At 38.4% G+C, this 18,559-nt stretch overlaps 1 protein-coding gene and 1 long non-coding RNA gene across 4 annotated transcripts in view; one reads left to right on the plus strand and one right to left on the minus strand.

Moving 5' to 3' along the window:
- The first annotated feature begins 676 nt into the window (after nucleotides 1-676).
- dachs (unconventional myosin-IXb-like dachs) overlaps nucleotides 677-18,559 on the plus strand; it is a 51,761-nt gene continuing 33,878 nt past the window's right edge. Inside the window, exons 1-2 of one of the 3 annotated variants that reach the window (XM_046622565.2) lie at nucleotides 677-1,133; nucleotides 15,302-15,848. In XM_046622565.2, coding sequence (XP_046478521.1) covers nucleotides 15,428-15,848 — 421 coding nt within the window. In that variant the 5' untranslated portion in view covers nucleotides 677-1,133; nucleotides 15,302-15,427. Of the gene's footprint in view, nucleotides 1,134-14,181; nucleotides 14,229-15,301; nucleotides 15,849-18,559 lie in introns of those variants that run through there. The other 2 variants (XM_069135160.1, XM_046622564.2) reach the window with 2 other exon arrangements.
- The window catches only part of LOC124217193 (uncharacterized), a 35,302-nt gene continuing 26,352 nt past the window's right edge, over nucleotides 9,610-18,559 (minus strand). Inside the window, exon 5 of the long non-coding RNA XR_006882800.2 lies at nucleotides 9,610-10,344. This is a non-coding gene — a long non-coding RNA (uncharacterized lncRNA). The remainder of the gene's footprint in view (nucleotides 10,345-18,559) is intronic.

Here is an 18,559-nt window from a genome sequence, read left to right on the forward strand (position 1 = left end):
CCTATGTAACTGGTAAAATGCAGTGAGTTAAAAAAAAAAAAAAACAGATTCACCGTAGCAGTAACCAGAAAATCTAGTTTCGGAAAACGACATTCGAAACGTTGTTATACCGATAACGATTTGACACGAAACCATGAAACACAGAAGCGCTTCGAGTTCTTCATAACCGTCCCTCAGTCGTCACTGAAACTTGCAGTTGCAGCGAATGATTAATTTCTTCAACTATATCCCCGATGTGTTCATCCCCGCGTCTCGCTTCGCGAGGGGGTTGAAGATCGGTGTCGTATCGCGTTGCTTCGTCGAGGAGCCAAAGCCCCTCCAGGAGGTCGTATCGCGTGACAGTGACAGAGGCCACGAAGGTATCGGTGGTAAGGTTGTCATGCCCGCATTGCGGAGGACAGGCGGCAGCCTGAGGATTTCGGGATGTCGCATCGGTGGAGTAAAGGGGGGGCGGATATCAAGTCGCGAAAATCAGTGCCGGAGACACGCGGACTGGAGTGGAATACGGACGCGGTACGATGACTCGCGTAGGAACGACGTGCATACAACGTAAAGAGGACGGACACGTGATATCCCGGTCTCCTCTTTCTCGGGCCCCGTCGAGGCGACGGGCCCAGCAGCGCGGCCTTCTCAGTGAGAGGACCGCGAGCCGCGCCGGGCGCATCGTTCACCGAGAAGTCCTCTCAGCCGTTCCTCCGGAACCTCGAAGCGTGCTTCGCACTGTCACCTGACCGTCAGGACTTCCGAGTATCCGCGCACCCTTCGACCCTCTTTGATTCCACCCACCCTGAACGACTCAACGAATTACCCGGAGGATCGCTTTACCGATCAACAATCGGACCGTCGGATCGTCTCTTCCGGATTTTTTTTTAGACGCCGAATATTTGAGAAAAAAATTACTCAAGGTTTTTGGTTGACTTTATTACTACGCGGTAAACGGACTGAACTATACGGACGCCGGTGATCAATGTTTGTTTTCCCGAGTGATACTGATTTGTGGACTGTGATAGAAACGTGGAGTGATGATCGATCCGTTTATACGTGTGATAGATCGATCGATGAGAGATACTGTCACGAAAACTTGGCGATGCTTGTTGGAAACGACGTTTTTTAAGGATTAACCCCGGTCCGAGGTGAGTGTCGTTTGTCAAAATGAGGATACTGAAAGCTTTTGTCGCGATCGGTAAATTTTGCTTGTCCAGTTATTGGAGAATAATTATCGATTAACAAAATCAGACATTAATATTGAAATATAGTATAGGATTCGTTTCGCATCAGTTCTGGTCAAGTCGCGGTATCATTTGAAGAGCGGAAATCCTACCAAAGAGTATATGTCAAACCCGTCAAAGCTCGAATGGTTACGAAACGCTTTGGAACGAATCCTCATGCCGCTAGTATTATTCGTAAGGGTGCAATAAGAAATATCCGTACCAACTGAAGATACAAAATATCTGTGATCAATATCACTAACCGCCGTAACTTATCATCAACTGTAGAACTTTCGTACATGGTCTAATATACGATTTGTAGTAAGAAGTATCTGGTCAATGAAACTGGCCATTTTAATTTTTTTATCATCTCCAATAGGAAAAATTTCCCTAAATTATAGTCACGATAAAGTTGTAAAATGATTGTTTTCATTTTTCACCATAACTGAAAAACATTGCTTAGAGTATAAAACCGAGACAAGTTTTGTAGCTGTAATGAGAAAATCTGTTATCGACAATTATAATAACACTAAACAGTTTAGTTCGGTTAAATATCAAATTTTCTTGTAATTGCACCAATATTTGACTGTTATTGCAACGACACTTGTTTCACGGTAATTTCTGAGTGACTATAAAGATCCGAAATTTCTCTCAGTGAAGCGGTATCGATTGTAAAAATAATTGAAAATAACAATATCCACAGGGCGCTGTGTTCAATGGATCGAGAATCCAGGCCTGCTGCAGAAGGACGGCGTGATAATTGTCCGAGGGATTTCGCGCTCTGAAAGTTAATTGCAAATGACTTTACCAATAAACGTATGTGTAACGGTGTAATGCAATGCTGCTACTTACGCGTTGCCTCGACATGTATGGAGTATGTCTAATACGGCATACAACGTTACGCGATTCTGCGGTCCGGACAGTGGGTTCAAACTCTCCTTTTTATGTATCCGGCTCGCATTGCCACCGCGGTGAACTTCATCTCGCGATTCAATTAAACGGTTCATTCGAAAATTATACCTTCAATTGGTCCATTACAATGCTCGACTATCGCCAGTTCGTGCAAACCTCAAAAAGTCTACGCTGCCCAGGGTGTATTTCATACTATCATCATCTTCATTAGAAAGCTCACCTTTGCTAAACCAAGTCCTAACCGATTCCTTGTTCAATCTAAAAGAGAGAGAAAAAAAATGAAAAAAACACAGTCAAATAAAGTCTCGAAAGTTTATTCAAACGAATGTAATTAAGTTGAATTTTATACGAACGATATTTCCTTGATGCAGAAAGACAGTTCAAAAATCTACGAAACTTGGATATTAGAAGTCATTGATAGCTTCACAGAACGATTGCATTGTCAGATAATTTGTTAATTTTTTTTTTTTTTTTTTTAAAGCTGGGTATCTGCGTATCGTTAAATTATAGTTGATTTTGATACCAAACAATTTTTTTGTCAATTGCAAGAGCCTCTGGTATTGTAAAATTGGACAGAATAAAATGAAAATATTTGTGCTTCTCGTACAAATTCATTTCACTGTGATGCGTGAGAATAATTCGTGATATTTGACGTCAGATCATAGTTACTCACAATTCAGAGCGATTTGAGAGACTAATTCCTCTTTTAGTGAGTAAGTTGAGAGCTGAGTGACATTTGGCGGCCATACGCTGAACCAGAAACTAGATATTTCACGAATCGTAAGCTCAGCGGGAATTGGTCTAATCGAAGATCGATGGAACGATGGAACTTCAACACAGAAGTCATATCCGACGCTTTTTTGTGGACCTAAACTATTTTTACACGATACTTCCGGTAACCTCGTGCGATACAAGATCGATCATCGCGTATGTGTCGAGTGCAACCGAAACGCCCAATCTTTTGCTTCTAATTAATTGTCTCGCTGGCTGGGTTTAATTTTAATTAGTCACCGACCCACGCGTTTGTTATATATAATATACAGATGCACGTATACTCGAATAGACTGAAAAAAATCTTGTCGATCCCTGCTTAATATTAATCTATGCGTATAACAACCGTTCACCCTTCTACCGAGCTATATATCCATCTACGAGATGAGATACATATGAGAATTGAGTTATTAATCCCCCGCTATCTTCGATCATCGGCTCAGAGATGAAACGATCATGTTCACGGTATAAATACGCCCACTGTCGTCGAGGTTAATGATGATTATTGATAACGGCTGCGCAGGTGCTCGTCTTTGCCTCATCAGGGGGCTTCAGCCAATTTCAACCCCCGCGAAATACGCTCGCACGTGCTGCTCGGTCGATACAAAAGGAACCTTCAATCTATTCGCGTCAGAAGATGTCACCGGCCATATGGAGTCGACATTTCTCGAACAACGGATATTGACTTAAGGTACCTGGTATAACGGAATTAGTCATCGTAGAATTGTAAAAAGAATAAACGCAAACAATACTAATAATCTCGCTTCTGGTTCGCCAAAAACATTGATACTTCTTATTACTTTCATTCCAGGATAGTCATACATTGAGTATTTATTAAATTATTATATTCGTAAGCTACGAAGATCTCTGCAATAACATAATAAACAAAATCTCAGATGTCACTGCCTGATTTCAAATCACTTCAAATTACTTAGATTTGTTCGATTTCACTTTATGTTTGTATATAAAATGGCTTATTTTATTCTGAAGACTATTTTTTACAAAGTCACCGAAGCAGATTTTATTTCATATTTAGCAGTCCATTGAATATTGCCTTTTGTCGATTATAAACAATATTGGTGTAACATTGTAAAACAGATTTTGAACAATTTTGAAGTGTTTTCAAATGAAACGTGGATATCTATAAGCGTCTGTACATAATTTTTTTCAGTACTTTTTTTTTCCTGTATTCTCCAAGAAATCATTATTATTAAATTACGAATATAATAATTCGATAAATATTTAACGCAGGACTATTTCGCAACGAAAATTAATATAAGTTATCGATATTTGGCCAACCAACCTCCGCCTAAGAAAATAAGAACTACCTGTTTCCTGATGAAAATCTTTGGGTTTCGAATATACCTTGTCGTTCTAATTGGTCCACGAATAGAATTCGGGTGTGTATTTTTTGTTAGCCAGCTTGTTTGTTGAGCGCTCCGCGATCATCGACGGAGATGGAAAAAAAAAAAAAGAAGAGAGTAAACCGTTCCTGAGATCATGTTTGAGAGATATTCTTACACAGAGACCGTAACAAATTCCATGTACCAATAGATCACCGTACATAAATCTGTCTCTTCGTGTCGTTCATAAATCTAGTTTCAAGGGAGCTGCTTAGGCTGCCCGAAGCCGAAATAGTATTTCTTTCGGCGTTTCGAAAAACAAAAGTTGCATGGTGGAAATTGTATCGTTGGTTAATTATCAAAAATTTAGATAACAACCGGTTTCATTGAAGTACACATTTTTTCGCATGGTAAAAAAAAATTTTCAACCTTGTTTTCATCGACGTTTATTCGAACGAATAAATTTTCCCGCTGAGAATTCAACTTTGCTACGTTATTGTCGATATCTGCTCGTTAAAAAGGGTTGAGAAAATTTGGGCTCACCTTCTGGTGAAGTTTACACGGACGTATAACGTCGAAAATGAAAAATTTCACGTCACGACGCAGGTGCAGTTAGTATAACATTGTAGAAAATAATGGTAAAAGTTGATGCAGGCGTTGTGCTAGCCGTGAAACAGGGTTAAGCCGAGATATGAGAAGAAAAGAAGAGAAACCAAAGCCATTGGTACAATTCATTTTAACCTCTTTTCAAGTCTGCGGGGCATTCGTATTCAAATTCTGAGCTTTGAGGTAAGGTGGGCATGCATAATTCCTGCCCGCCTCCGCCTCTAACAACGCGGTTCAGAAGAGCACGTAATCCGTGCGCAATCGTTTAGGAATAACGGACGGTTGTTTTACACTCCGCTCTTCGTCCTCGTTTTTTAATAATTTAAAAATCAGCGGGCGCCGAAACTCACTCGCCTCATTCTTAAACCTCAACTGGATGATATTACAAAGATATTAGGTCCTCTCAATTTTAGATATGATATATATATATATATATCATAATAGTTAAATATAATTAAATATTTATTTGCTTTTCTATTTATTTCCTTTTTTTTATTATTCTGGGAAGGAAAACTTGTTGAAATTATTACGCGTTCGTCACCTCATCGATGAAACTTTTCCTAACCAACGTATTACCGAAAAATATGTTCAACAGAAATTAGCGAATTTTTACGAACTACAACTTTCACATATTTTCACTATCAGATCGTTACGTATATGAATAATTTTTTTTTTCTTACCAGGATAATTGATTTCGTGCTTTAATTGACATTGAAAATCAATTGAGTATAAGCTAATGCCGTAATCCCATTTATCCCTGACATAAGATAATAACTATTGATCGAATTAATACTCAAGTCTGTTAATTTAACCAATTAATTTTAATTTTTCTTAAACCGTACACATATGTGAAATACTTGGATATCTCGGTATGAAAATTGTCGTTATTCTCTTGTAGTAAATCATCGAATATTCGTGTGAAATTTTTTTGAGGCATAAATCATTTACGTGTCACTTTACCTGAGAGTAAAATAAATCGACTTTATTACAATCACGTACCTTACGGACCACATATATACTCGCAAACGATTATTCACCTAGTTTATACGTGCACACCCTCGATCGGTGCCTCGAAAAAAGTGAATATAAAAAAATGTTAATACGACTTATGTATTTTTCATGCGGTTAACGAGGTGAAATGAATACAGCGGGAGAGACAGGAGAATGCTCTCTTCTGAATTTCTCGTTCTCTCGACCCCACTGCGCCAGCCGTTTAAAATGAACAAAAAATAAATAAATAAAAAATAACAATAAAAATTCTGAATCCGAACCTGCGATCCTGATCTCTGTATATAATTATCAGCTGTTTGTCCGACGGCAATAAAAACAGATAAATAATAAATCAATTACGTGAAATGAGAAAAATTGGACTTGCGGGAATTTCGCGTCGAATTCGCAACCCTTCGGTGGAAAAATTCATTCTCTCGAGATGTTCGTTAAACATCGGGTCAAGCGCAGCGGGACACCCGGTATGCAGAAAATGCTTGTAAGCATGCCCTATTACGCGTTTAAACTGTATTACAATACAATGGAATGGCGGTGACCCGCTCTATGTTAACCTTGAATGTTATACTCTCACAGCATGGATGCTGCGGCTACCGAGACTGTGTTAACGTTAGGACCGCTTAACCGCCCGCTTCGGTTGCAGCGAGTTTCCTAATTCCTTGTTTCAGTTGGAATGCTTTCAATCTTGTCGAGTTCAATCTAAAACGAGTCGAATTTTCATCGGTACACTCTAATTACTCAGCTTTTCATCCATTTAGAGTGAATACAAATGTAGTTCGTTGAATTAAGAGGGTGATACAGTCAGTTTTTACCGACCGAGTAAAATTACACTCATTTTATGTTTTATCAAAACGTGCGTATCGCTGATGTGAAAATATCGCAGTTGGCGTAATTCTACATGCAATGCAGCCGAATACAAATGTCCAAAATGAATTTTTTCTTACGCAACAACGATGCCGAAAAATGTATTGCAATAATTGAATTACCAGTTATTGCAGAGATGCATTTCCTCGAGTTATTCTTACATGAAATAAAAAGTTTTTCCATAATTTTTTTCGACATTGCATGTTGGCTTTGATAGTAGTAAAACTGACATTTTACTCAGTTGATAAGAATTGACTGTAGCATCGTCTTAAGAATGATCATTTACTCGACTCAAGTCTTTTCGAACAAACAATCTGGTTCTGTTTAAACATGCTTGTCAGAAATAATCGACAATTCGACGGTGAATTCGAATGATTTTCGCTACTTCGAATCTTATTTCGTAATAATCTTCACTATAATTCTCTATAACCCAATTCAAGGAAGGTTGTCTCGTAAATTCATAAACGTATAATTGTCATGTTAACGAAGATCTCTCAGGCAATCATTGAATGTGAAATAAACCGTACCATTGACTCGTTTGCTAAAGAAAGAAAAATAAACATACGTTTTACACAGTAGTATAATAATTGGTGAAAAATTGTCAACAGTCGAAATCGTCAGTCTTCAAAATTTTTTTCTCTGCTCTCTTTATTTTGCCTCACGTCAAAGATGAACCGTTTCTTTTAATCGTATTCAGGTTGATCGACCTCTCAGTCGCAATTCTCATTTATTTATTACTCTCCGGCAATCTATCTAATGAATGGTAAGCGCCTCGCTTTTAAAAGACGATGTGCACAGCCTGGGAAGGAATATGCACCTGCAGCCCGACTTATACTTGTTAGCTGCACAGTGTCCAGACTTTACTCTCAAGTCGCTTGGACCCCTCGCGTAGATAGAACTTTGATAAAAGCGAGCAAGCAGGCGGATTATATCCATGCATAAAATGCGCGCGTGTGTGTGCAAAGGTAGGTTTGCAAACGGTCTACGCGCCCGACTTAACTTTATATACCGGCTAATCGTCAATCTCAGATCGTTCCTAGTAGAATGCAAATATCCGTGTGCCGAACACGGACAACTTCTCGGCTATCATTCGAGAGCCAATTCAGTGTAACGGTCAAACGATACGGGCGTCTGCTTGTCAACGATCCTTTTCACGCATGTTTTTCAAATTTTTTTTTTTTTTTACTTCACTCATTCTAATTAACACGATTTTTTCAACGAACTTAACTAAACTCAATTATTCGAACTGACTTGGTAAATCAAACGACAAAGCGAATGAAACAAATCAATGTTCAATTTGTATAGATCATATATTACAAATGTTTCGTTTCAGAGTAATATATATTATACGTATTATACTTGAATCAAAATCAACGAACCTATTTTGCAGAGATTTTAGACCAATGATTTCGATTCAGTCAACCATGAAGATAAATATTACATACGTATTGAAATGAAACGAACATAATACCCGAGAAAAATTTATATTTATCTTGGAAAAATTTTTCGATATCACCGATTAAATTTATTGCCAACGTGAAAAAAAAACTTCATGTGTCTAATAAATTTGCATGTATAATTCACTATCCCCACTTTTTTTTATAAATTTTTGTTCACTTTTTTTGTTGTTGCCTTTTCTGTGTGTACAGGATACGAATGTATTTGATAATTTAATTAGTCGTGATAATTTTATTACCTATCATATAATGCGCAGCTATAATATTCAAATGGGAGTTGAGTTTCAACAGCCTGTGAAATAATTCTAGAAGTCGATGGTACAAGAATATTGAAACGAGACTGAATACGAACAAAAAATTGTAAGAGAAAAAAATTACCGAGAAAGAAATACATATGATTACCACTCGTCGACGACGAATGGCTTAACCAAATTTGATTGATGAATTAATCTTGGCGTCTAGATTTTTTTCTAAACTCCTTTCTTATCCATCAATTAAGATCTCGGTGTGAGTGAATTTCACGTGTTCCGGCTCCTCGTAACAACAACGTTCGTATCGAGAAGCACACGCGAGAAAAAAAAAGTCAACAAGCCGGCGTGATAGATGAATGCGTTATTTTTTCATCTCTTCTTCGCATGACAAACCTTGCATAAAATCATCACATGTTTAATTCGATACAGTTTTGTAAGCGCTTGAATTGAGACGTCGCTCACTCAGCGAGAGGCTAAAACCTGTATATTAGAATATCTATGACAGGGGTGAATTTTCCATTCATCTTCCTGGTTAATCAAAAGAAATTCTACAACATTTTTCATTATTTGACACACTTTTTTACTCATGTCGGAACGAATCCAACGCGTATGTGCAACGTCACATCCACAACAATCCGTATCCAAAATACCCACTCATGGGAAGATGGGGCGTTATAGGGGGGCGATTCTTGGTGTTTTCCTCGCATGGAAGGCGGAGAGAGATTCGGGCTTGTTGCTCGTCGGTCTGGCCTGACCCCGTAATTATATGCTACACACGGCGTTCAGGCCTGAAGGATCAGAGGTCAGGGTTATAAGCTGCACCGCAGGACACGCGATCGCGATGTATTGAAAGAAAGGCCGTTCAAGCACAAGCGCGTATCAGATTTTCCGAAGCTTTTCGGTGAAAGGAGAAAAACGGGAACTGGAGCAATTTTTTCCTCCTTTTTCCCTTTTCCATGTTTTCATTGACTGCAACCCGGAACCCGGTGACTGATTTACGGTTCGAAACCACCCTTCAGGATTCTTATACATAAATTCTTTCAAAAGCAAAAAGTACACGTTTCATTTTAAGCACCTACTATTCGTGATAAAGTAAAGTTTTATTATGTGTAATATGTAACATAATGATGAAACCAAAACTGAGAACAGATGAATTACTATTTTTTGATTTATGCAACCGTTGGATCGATGATTTATTCTATCTGTTGTGTCATCTTCGTGTTTAACGATCGTTCGCAATTATCTTTACAAGCTCAAAAAAAAAAAAAAAAACAAAAAAAAAAAGGAAAAAAAATATTTGATTACGAACTTATACGTCACAAAAACAGCAACAGAATTGACAATTCGATTGAAATAAAGTTTGCCTAGGATATTTATCGAGGGTGAATTTAAATTGAAACCAGCGGATACACAATTCCATCAGCTGCAAGTGAGAAATCTCAGTAGCGGAATTATTAACGGCTGCAACACGATTCCTTCATTCTTGGTATTTTAATTAAGCTTTTTTGCGGTTGTTCGTGTTTACGCGTTTTCTTCCTCGTCCGGACTGCGGATAGAGGAGTGTTACTTGCCACTTCGTCTAGGATGTATCAGGACACTCTGCACGAGTCTCCCGGAACAAATGTAAATCCCGTCCGAAGCACCGAGCTCACCCCGTGCAATCCTGCAAAAGGACCACTGCAACGAAAACTCGGAGCTATAGCTGGGTGAGAATGGAACGGTGAATATTTATATCTCTCGCTCGCGTGCCGTCACTTTTTCCGTCACTCCAGCCTCGCTTCCTGCTCTCCAACTCCGGATGCTCCCAAGTATCGCTCAACGTTCCAAAAGTCCTAACGGAACAAACGATTCAACGATGCGATTCGAGCTTGTAGAGATGAATTTGAAGAGTTTCCTTCCTCTTCGTTGAAAATGATCCCAAAATTGTCTGTAAGAAAACGAAGAAATCAAAAATATTAGTTTTTATAATAACAAGTTGACGGTAAAATTTCGTCAATTTATGAATCAGTTTATTTGGGACTAGGTACAATTCAAAATTTATCGTTCCGTTGTTAAAGAAGCTTTTTCTCGTTTCCTCGTAAAGTTTCATAACCTTAACTCAAGTTCCTTTAATTATTGATATTTTTTCAATCATTTCACGATGCTCATTACACTCGGTGTGATTTATTCGAGTATTTTATCTCAATTTTTTGGAAGTTTAATCATTTTTTTTTCTTCTCCGACTTTTCACTCCTCAAGATCGAAGACATTTGCTGGTATGTTTGCGGTGATTTTTTCTCTTAGCTTAAGCCAGACAATATTCGTCAACGAGGTAAAAAATATTTGTTTCCAAATTTCGACCAACGATGGAGTTCGGTTATCAACAGTTTTTGTCAGGGTGATTGCAGTACTTCGCGATCCTGATGATTATACTTCGACTAAACATAGCAAATTTCTCCGGCCCCATAATTCTATGGAAATTTTTCCAAAATTACCCAAAATTTTAACTACTTATGAATTCCGTTCTACAAAGTATCGTCTTTAGCTTCACCGCTAAAAATCCTAGTTTCATAATTTTCACTTTCTTTTACGCAATTCTGATCAAACGATATCGGCATCTTTGATCCAGAACTCTTCACCGCGACAAAATCGGCTCCGATAGCCGATATTGATTTTAATCTAAAACTGTCGTAGTTTGAATGAGGCGAGACGAACCGTTCGGACGTAAACGGACAAATCGGGGTTGATGGCTCATCTATAAGAATCAAGCCGTGACGGTGGCGTTGAGGCGGCGGTGGGTGTGGAGGTGGGGCTCAAGTGCCTCGGAGATAAGTAATAGCTTTGAACATCAGCACATCGTGATAATCTCGAGGGCCCCCTCTGCTACACCCACTATTACCAGTCAGACCTCTATTTCATACTTTATTGTGAACCATTATATCCTCTGTTATTTTTTCCTTGCTATGAAAAAAAATCCCCGCCTCAAATTTCGTTGGAACTTGTTCGCTTTTTTTATACACAAAATTTTAAAACTTCCTCGAGTCAATTTGTCGCTCCATTTTCATCGACAGAAAGTTGTTGAATTTTTCATGCATAAATGTTCGTTAAACACCGAGGAGATGACTAGTGTTAAAAAAAATTTCTAAAACCGAAGAAAGAAAACAAAAGAAATTGTAGAGTTTATATCCGCGACTTGGAATTTTAGAATTTTTTTTCATTTTTTCATACGGATCAGTCTCGAAATTCATAGAGCAACGTGCGGAGAAATGTAATAACCGAAACGATGGTAAATTTTTGGACAGTTATAGCTGAAAAAAAAAAAAATTACGTCGTGCAGCAGCAGCAGCAGCAGCGCTTTCTTGGCTGCGATTCCATCTGATTTCTCAGCCAATTTCTTCTCACGAACGAACCGCGCTCAGGAAGACTGTTTCGAGGCTGGCCGCTCGGGGGTTCGGGTTGTGGGCGTTTAAGGCCCCGGGCCTAATCACAGGCTGGCTTCGTACTCGTGAACGTACGAGGTAAAGAATAGTGTAATCCATAACATGCATGGGAACCGAGAGGGCGCCTAAGTGTTACTCGAAATGTTGCACATTTTCTACACGAGGTTTACATCCGTTGTGTTCCATGCACACCTGCGATATTGCAGCGCGTGGAAATCTGCAAAACACGGCTTTGCGATGCTTAGGATTCGCCGATATTCGCAGCTGTTAATCGTTGACTCGCGCCCGAAAATGAAACACGAATTTCTGGCATTCTTATCGGTGACTTGCAGTCAGCAATTTGTGGCAATAACAATTTTTAATCAACCGCACATGATTTTGCCCAAGGTCTGATCAAAAATTTATATCTGAAATTATCTCGTAACATTCTGAAAAGTTACCGGAACGGAAAGTTTTCAGTATCAGGTGTGTAGAATAAAAATCGATAAGTAGACTAGAATTCTTACGAGACAAACGCACGGTATTTGTTTAGATAACTCTGAAATAAGCAACGAAGAATTGACGTGTTAAAATTAAGGTCGAAAAAATTCGAATCGATTCGGTAAACAATTTATCAAAATCTACGATTGATCGATTCATCGCAAATTTTTAACAGAAATGGGCTCTGATCAAAAATAATTTTAGAAACGGTCAGTGGAAATTAGTTATAAGAAATTGCAGAATAACCGTGTCAACGGTATTTGTCGTAGTTGGACGGTTAATGCAATGTAAATGTGAATTTTCAACTAACAAACCGTACTTTGCAAAAACACGTAATCCGGTGCGGTGCAGTTAGACGCTTTCACGGTCGATAAACTGCATTCATTCATCCGAGACGCCACGCCGCCTAACCTCGTACATTTTCCAATTTCTTAAAATGTAGGAAGTAGGTGTTCCATTGGTTGAATGATATTCATTACCAAGCCAAGAAGAAGAGGATCCGCCTCAAGGGACTGAAACGGCGTCCCAGCTTCACGCCGGTTGTGCGGAGTGCGCGTTTTTTGATACTGGCGAAAAACTTTTGTGCGCGCTAGATAAAAAGAATTTTGCTTAGAGATTTTTTCTATTTTTTACTGGCAAAAAAATACAGAGCAGACACGCATAGTTGAATTTTTCCATACTTTTCGTATTTCAGTATAATTTCTGACATTCGTCTCTATCCAAATTTGCCAATTTTTCTTTCTATAAATTTCCGAACATACAAAATAAATGGATGTTCCGCGTTTGAACAACTTGTAGAAAATATCTGATTTGGTTATTCGCGATAATTTTTTTTAACTTTTCACGAGCTTTAATCTCACGACTTATTTTTCATTATCGCGAAACTCGTACGCATCATAAATTTACCTGTCAACTCGGAGGTTGAGAACATAGTTAAAGGCTGCGTTTACGAATTTTTTTACTCGCATACTCGCGCATAGTATAATTGTGTCCGGAATTAGACTCGTTAAAAAAATCGTCCAAACACGAAGAGATATTTCTTGGCGACTTCGTGCAGCAGCTGAGACGTGCAGATATCGCATAGCTGTACTCTCGACTCGTGATCGAGCTACCGTTTCTTACTTGAACAGAGTCGTGATGCACTACCAACGCTAACGTACGCGGTCAGCAAGGATATCACCAATTGTAATTCACCGTGGGTGGCGTCCCTCGCTTCCCAGCAGCTCATTCAAAAGATATATCCTTTTGTCTAACTCGACTCACGTCCGCGCTCTCATTACGATCCCTGTGCAAAAGCGCAGAGCCGGATATTATCCTTGGATTAGCAAGAACGATTTAAAAACTTTTCTTATTTGTTTCACATTGCCGTTGTAAAATTCCGATTTTTAAATTTCGATACTATAAGGATGTCACGCATTGCAGAAGTCACATACCCATAAAAATTTTCGAAACCCCATAAAATTCCCATAAGAACTCCATAAGAATTCTTAAAACCCCATGAAAATTCAAAAAAACCCCATAGAAGTTCAATTTATCGGAAAACGAAATCTTCTCGTTGCTAGTAAAAATTACCAAAATCAAACCAAATTTCCACAGACATCGTTTTTATAGTGCAGAACGTAACATCATTTTTTTTTTCTGCTTTCTCTCAGCACGCATCGGCAACAATGAACGTTATTGGCTACTGAGACTATTAATTACTCCGGTTTGCGTGTCTGGTAACAGTAAGCCGATCCCGTCGACCTTGTTGCGAAATATGTTTTAACGAAAAATCGCTGCGTCTCCCACGTACCATGTTATTGTTAATTAATGTGTACTAGTTTTAGCTCCGCATATACGAAGTTCCTGGAATATTGTGCCCAGGGAAGGCAATAACTTATACCGCCGTATTTCCATCCCGATGAACGTACAGGTTAGGCCAAACTTTTTTCAACTCGAGCATTTGAACAACAGACCATTGAGAGAAACTTAGGAGTTTAGGGCTTTAGGAGCATATTATAGATTGGTACTAGGACCAAATACCTAAGAACTAATGATCCGAACTAAAGAAACTTAAAGTAAAATAACCCGTGACAAAAACAACTCAGGATCAAATTAATTGATCCACGACAAAAATAATCCATTCTACAATCGTAAATAAAAGGCCATGAACATCAAATATTATTGATAATTATTATTTCTACTGATTGTTTATATCACATTTCAAATTTAATTTAATTTCATTTAATTTAACGTTAATTTTTTGCTATGGATTATGTTTACTATTGTTATGGGTTATTTTTTTGGGGTTATTTATGTCGGGTTACTTCTGTATAGATTATTTTTACACGGGGTATTAATCTCGGTCACCTTATGTAACACATTTTTTACCTGGAAGTAATCGGAAGCTCATGGCAATTTAAAAATTCCATGAAATTCCCATACAATCCCACAACATCCCCATAAAAATCCATTGAACCAACATAACAGTTTGAAAAAAAAAAACACTACAAAATTTCTTTCGATCAAGAATAGAATCACTCTAGATTCCTACACTGAGAAAAATCTCATTTGTTACAGTAACTAGAAAAGTTCAGTGAAACAGGAATCGTTGAAAAAACTGTTTGAATATTGTTGGAATTGCGGAAAACGAGGTACTTTTTTGGTAATCACAACGAAAATCAGTTTGTTCAGTTTACTCTGCTTCTTTAGTTAAACAAGGCTTTGACGTCAATTTATTGTTGCACAAGCGTTAAATTTTCGCATCAGTTACAAGAAAATCTAGTAACAGTGATCGTAACGAGAAAGAATAGTAACGGATACCAGACTTTCCGGTAACAGCTAGAAAACTAATTTTCATTTTCTACCTAGAACTATATTTTTCGATTGTGGTAAAAAGTAAAAATAGTTAAGAACCGATCGGGTAACCGGAACGAAAAATTTCTCTCAGTGTAACATAAATTTCCAAAATCCTGCAAAAAAAACCCATAAAAATTTTATCTCCAGTACAACAATGATGCTGCTCCTTAGGACGTCCGGCGGATCAAAAGACCCGGAAGTTGGGAGGCTGGGTCATCCATCGGGAGATTGCACGATCACCTGGGTGTAGCGGCACACTTCACCGGACGCGATATGTGCTTTGGACGCGACCGAGGCGCCCGCAATGGAATAAAGCGAAGCGATGCGATGCTGAAACACTTTGTGCTCCTGCATGACATGCTGCAGGCGTCAACTGCGGGGCACCAAGTCGATCGTTCGAGGGTCGGTTTCAACGGGATCATCAACTCGGGGATGATGCTTCTGCCGGACGAGACTTACGAGGAGCGTTCAGCTTCGAGGCGAAGCTCCTCGGCCAGCAATGGGAACGCCGATTCCCTCGAGGATAACGACGACGTCGTCGACGCCGCGAGAGCTCTCGCGGATCTGAAGCGGTGCGACGACTTCCTCAAGCGCCACAACATCCGGCCCGAATTCTTCTGCCGGCACAGAGAGCGACTCGCCCTCCAATCCTGGCTGCTCCAGAGATCGACCGCGTCCTCCAAACACACCTCCGGTGAGTTGAACCGGGATTTTAATGCTTTTGTCTTGTTTTTTTTTTTTTTTCTATGCTTTTTTCAAATACCGACACGCGCGGATTTACGATATCGATTTTCTCTATAACGCGGCGCTGCATCCGGTGCGCTGAAAACGCTGAGAAAAGTGTTTAGTCGTTATGCGATTTGGAATTGATTACATTTACATTGCAAATTGCATTTGATTTGTATTTTTTTTTTTTTTTTTTTTGTAATTGCAGAACGCGGTCTAATTTGTATCTTATTTCATCTCAATTACAAAATACAAAATGCAATCTGCGCTTTATGTAGGTACTTCCAATTCATAAATTCAATCTGTATTTTATTGTTCTCTCAAATGCGTATTATGAATGTAATTTGCAATTAATTAATTGTAATTTTCTCTATCAGTGCTACGCAATCCTGTCATGTTTTATTTTCCGCTATAACCGGAAATCATAGATTCTGGGGATAAAATCGAAACGACTTTTTTTTTTTTGCTATATTTTCCTCCAACTATTGCAATAATTAAATTTAACTACGAAAATATTAGTAAAGTGCTACAGTTACGATAAAATGTTAACAACTATAATCGAATGAAAATATTATTTCCAACACATTTTCGTGGTCATTTCAATAACGTTAAAAACGTTTTTGTAACAATACTCATTGTACTGTAACTGCCATAGTATAACTGTACAGTAAATAAAATATTTCTCCACGAAGGTAAGGTAAAAACATGGTTTTTAACGTATTAACGAGACGCTGCAAAAAATTGTTCAATTTTATTTTTACCTTTATACTCCGTACTCCAACTGAAACTTTTTTATCACCTCTACCGATAAACCCCTAACAATCAATTTCTCTTCAAGGAATATTCCAACAAATACAGACCGTCGCAGTTTTCCTTCGTGGAAGTACATAAACTTGTCATCTGTTTTTTTTTCTACAGCTCCAGTGTAACTGCTATCAATTTTCTTCCAATTACAAAGTAATTACAACATTCAAGTAGGATCTTTTTACACATTTTCCTCCCTGTCCGTTTCTTAGCAGTACAATGAATGTAGATTATACTGCGAGTAAGTTTTGCGACAATAAAACGATGAGATAAATTCTCTTTTTTTTTATTCGCAGTTGCGTAGACACGTACCTATGCTTGAATTGCAGACAGAAAAATCGATAGCAAAGTTCACAGCGAGCGAGCGATATAACTACGTATCTATAGGCGGATCGTTGCCGGATCTCTGGACGGAATAATCAGAGCGGTGCATCATTGCGGCGGCTGATCGGGAGACTAGGAAGAGCTTTTTGTAAAAGAGACCGAGCGTCGTGCAATAAATCAACAGAAACTTAATTAACGACGATAGACACGATAATAGCTGCAGCATGACGTCCTGCCATGCAGGTTGCATGCCTCGTAATTACGGAAATAACGAATTACCTTTATGAAAAGTATTCGGTTGCCGGCAACGGATCAGATGCGGGCGTAAGGATGGAAGATTGCGATAGAAATAAGAGACGGGGCTGAAAAGGGTGATGCGATCTCTCCTTTTTGCCGTCTCGAAAACCTTTCAGTTCGTTCTTCACCTTTTTATCTCGACGCTTCGTTACTTTTCTCCACTATTGCTATTCCGCACTTCTGTAAGCGGCCGTCTTTTCAACCTGACATTTGTGGTTCTAGCCAATTCCTAGAACATGTATCTTCCCGCGATATTGTAACACGCGTACGAAATCAGAACAATGTTTATTTAATCCTCGATGCTTCAGACAGAGTCCGATAATTACATTCTGGAGCTTTTTACCGCTGAACTTGATTTTTCAATGACAAAAAAAATATATATATAAATACTACACGCGTACATAAAATTGGCGATTGCATGTATGGAAAATTCAAGCTTTTTTTTCAATTGTTTCAAATATCGAACTCCGTGTTTGAAAGATATTCTTTATTTTTGTTGGAAATGGTTTCGAACACATTAACCTAGCGTTTTATGAACGATCCTTGAATCATTCGCAACAAATAATCGTGCAGGATTTTCACCGATATTTCAAAACAGCTGACGTTGTTGCGTGAATTACGCGTTTTAAACCGAAGAAAATCTAATCACGCACTAACAACTCGAGCCTCCATGGAGGCGGAATGAACCATAACCTGAAGATGAAGACAAATTACGTCAGCTGTGCAACGGGGGTTGAACGCCATTCCATAAAACGTTTCATACACGAACACACAAAAACCCAAGCTTTACGTACAAATTGTTGAAATAACTAGGTACATTTTTTCCAATGTTCGCCACTTTAAGAAGAAATATTTATTCAAGTTACACGAATGGATAAAAAAATTGATTCGAGAAAGGTAAATTTTGTTTGTGTAGAAATAAAATTAGTTTGTCAGGCAAAGAATTCATATTGATTTGCTCCTGTTAAAGATTTTCAAAAACTCTTTGTAAAATTTCTGTTGATTCGTTGTTTCAACATCATTACGAAGTTTTGGTAATATAATGGAGAAAAATTTCTCGAGTATAAATGAAATTTGTTCGTTAATTAAAGTAAATATACCGGTTTAATCCATGCAACACGAAGATGGAGAAGATTAGTTCGAAAAATTTCTGTTGATCAGCTTTTACCTTACCTTAGGTATTTTAAAAGTATATTGCAACGTAATTTTGTGATATCAAGAAAGTTCGTTTTTGAGTTAAGGCACAACTCTTGA

The sequence above is a fragment of the Neodiprion pinetum genome, chromosome 4 (assembly GCF_021155775.2).
Source record: "Neodiprion pinetum isolate iyNeoPine1 chromosome 4, iyNeoPine1.2, whole genome shotgun sequence".
NCBI classification, from domain to species: Eukaryota; Metazoa; Arthropoda; class Insecta; order Hymenoptera; family Diprionidae; genus Neodiprion; species Neodiprion pinetum.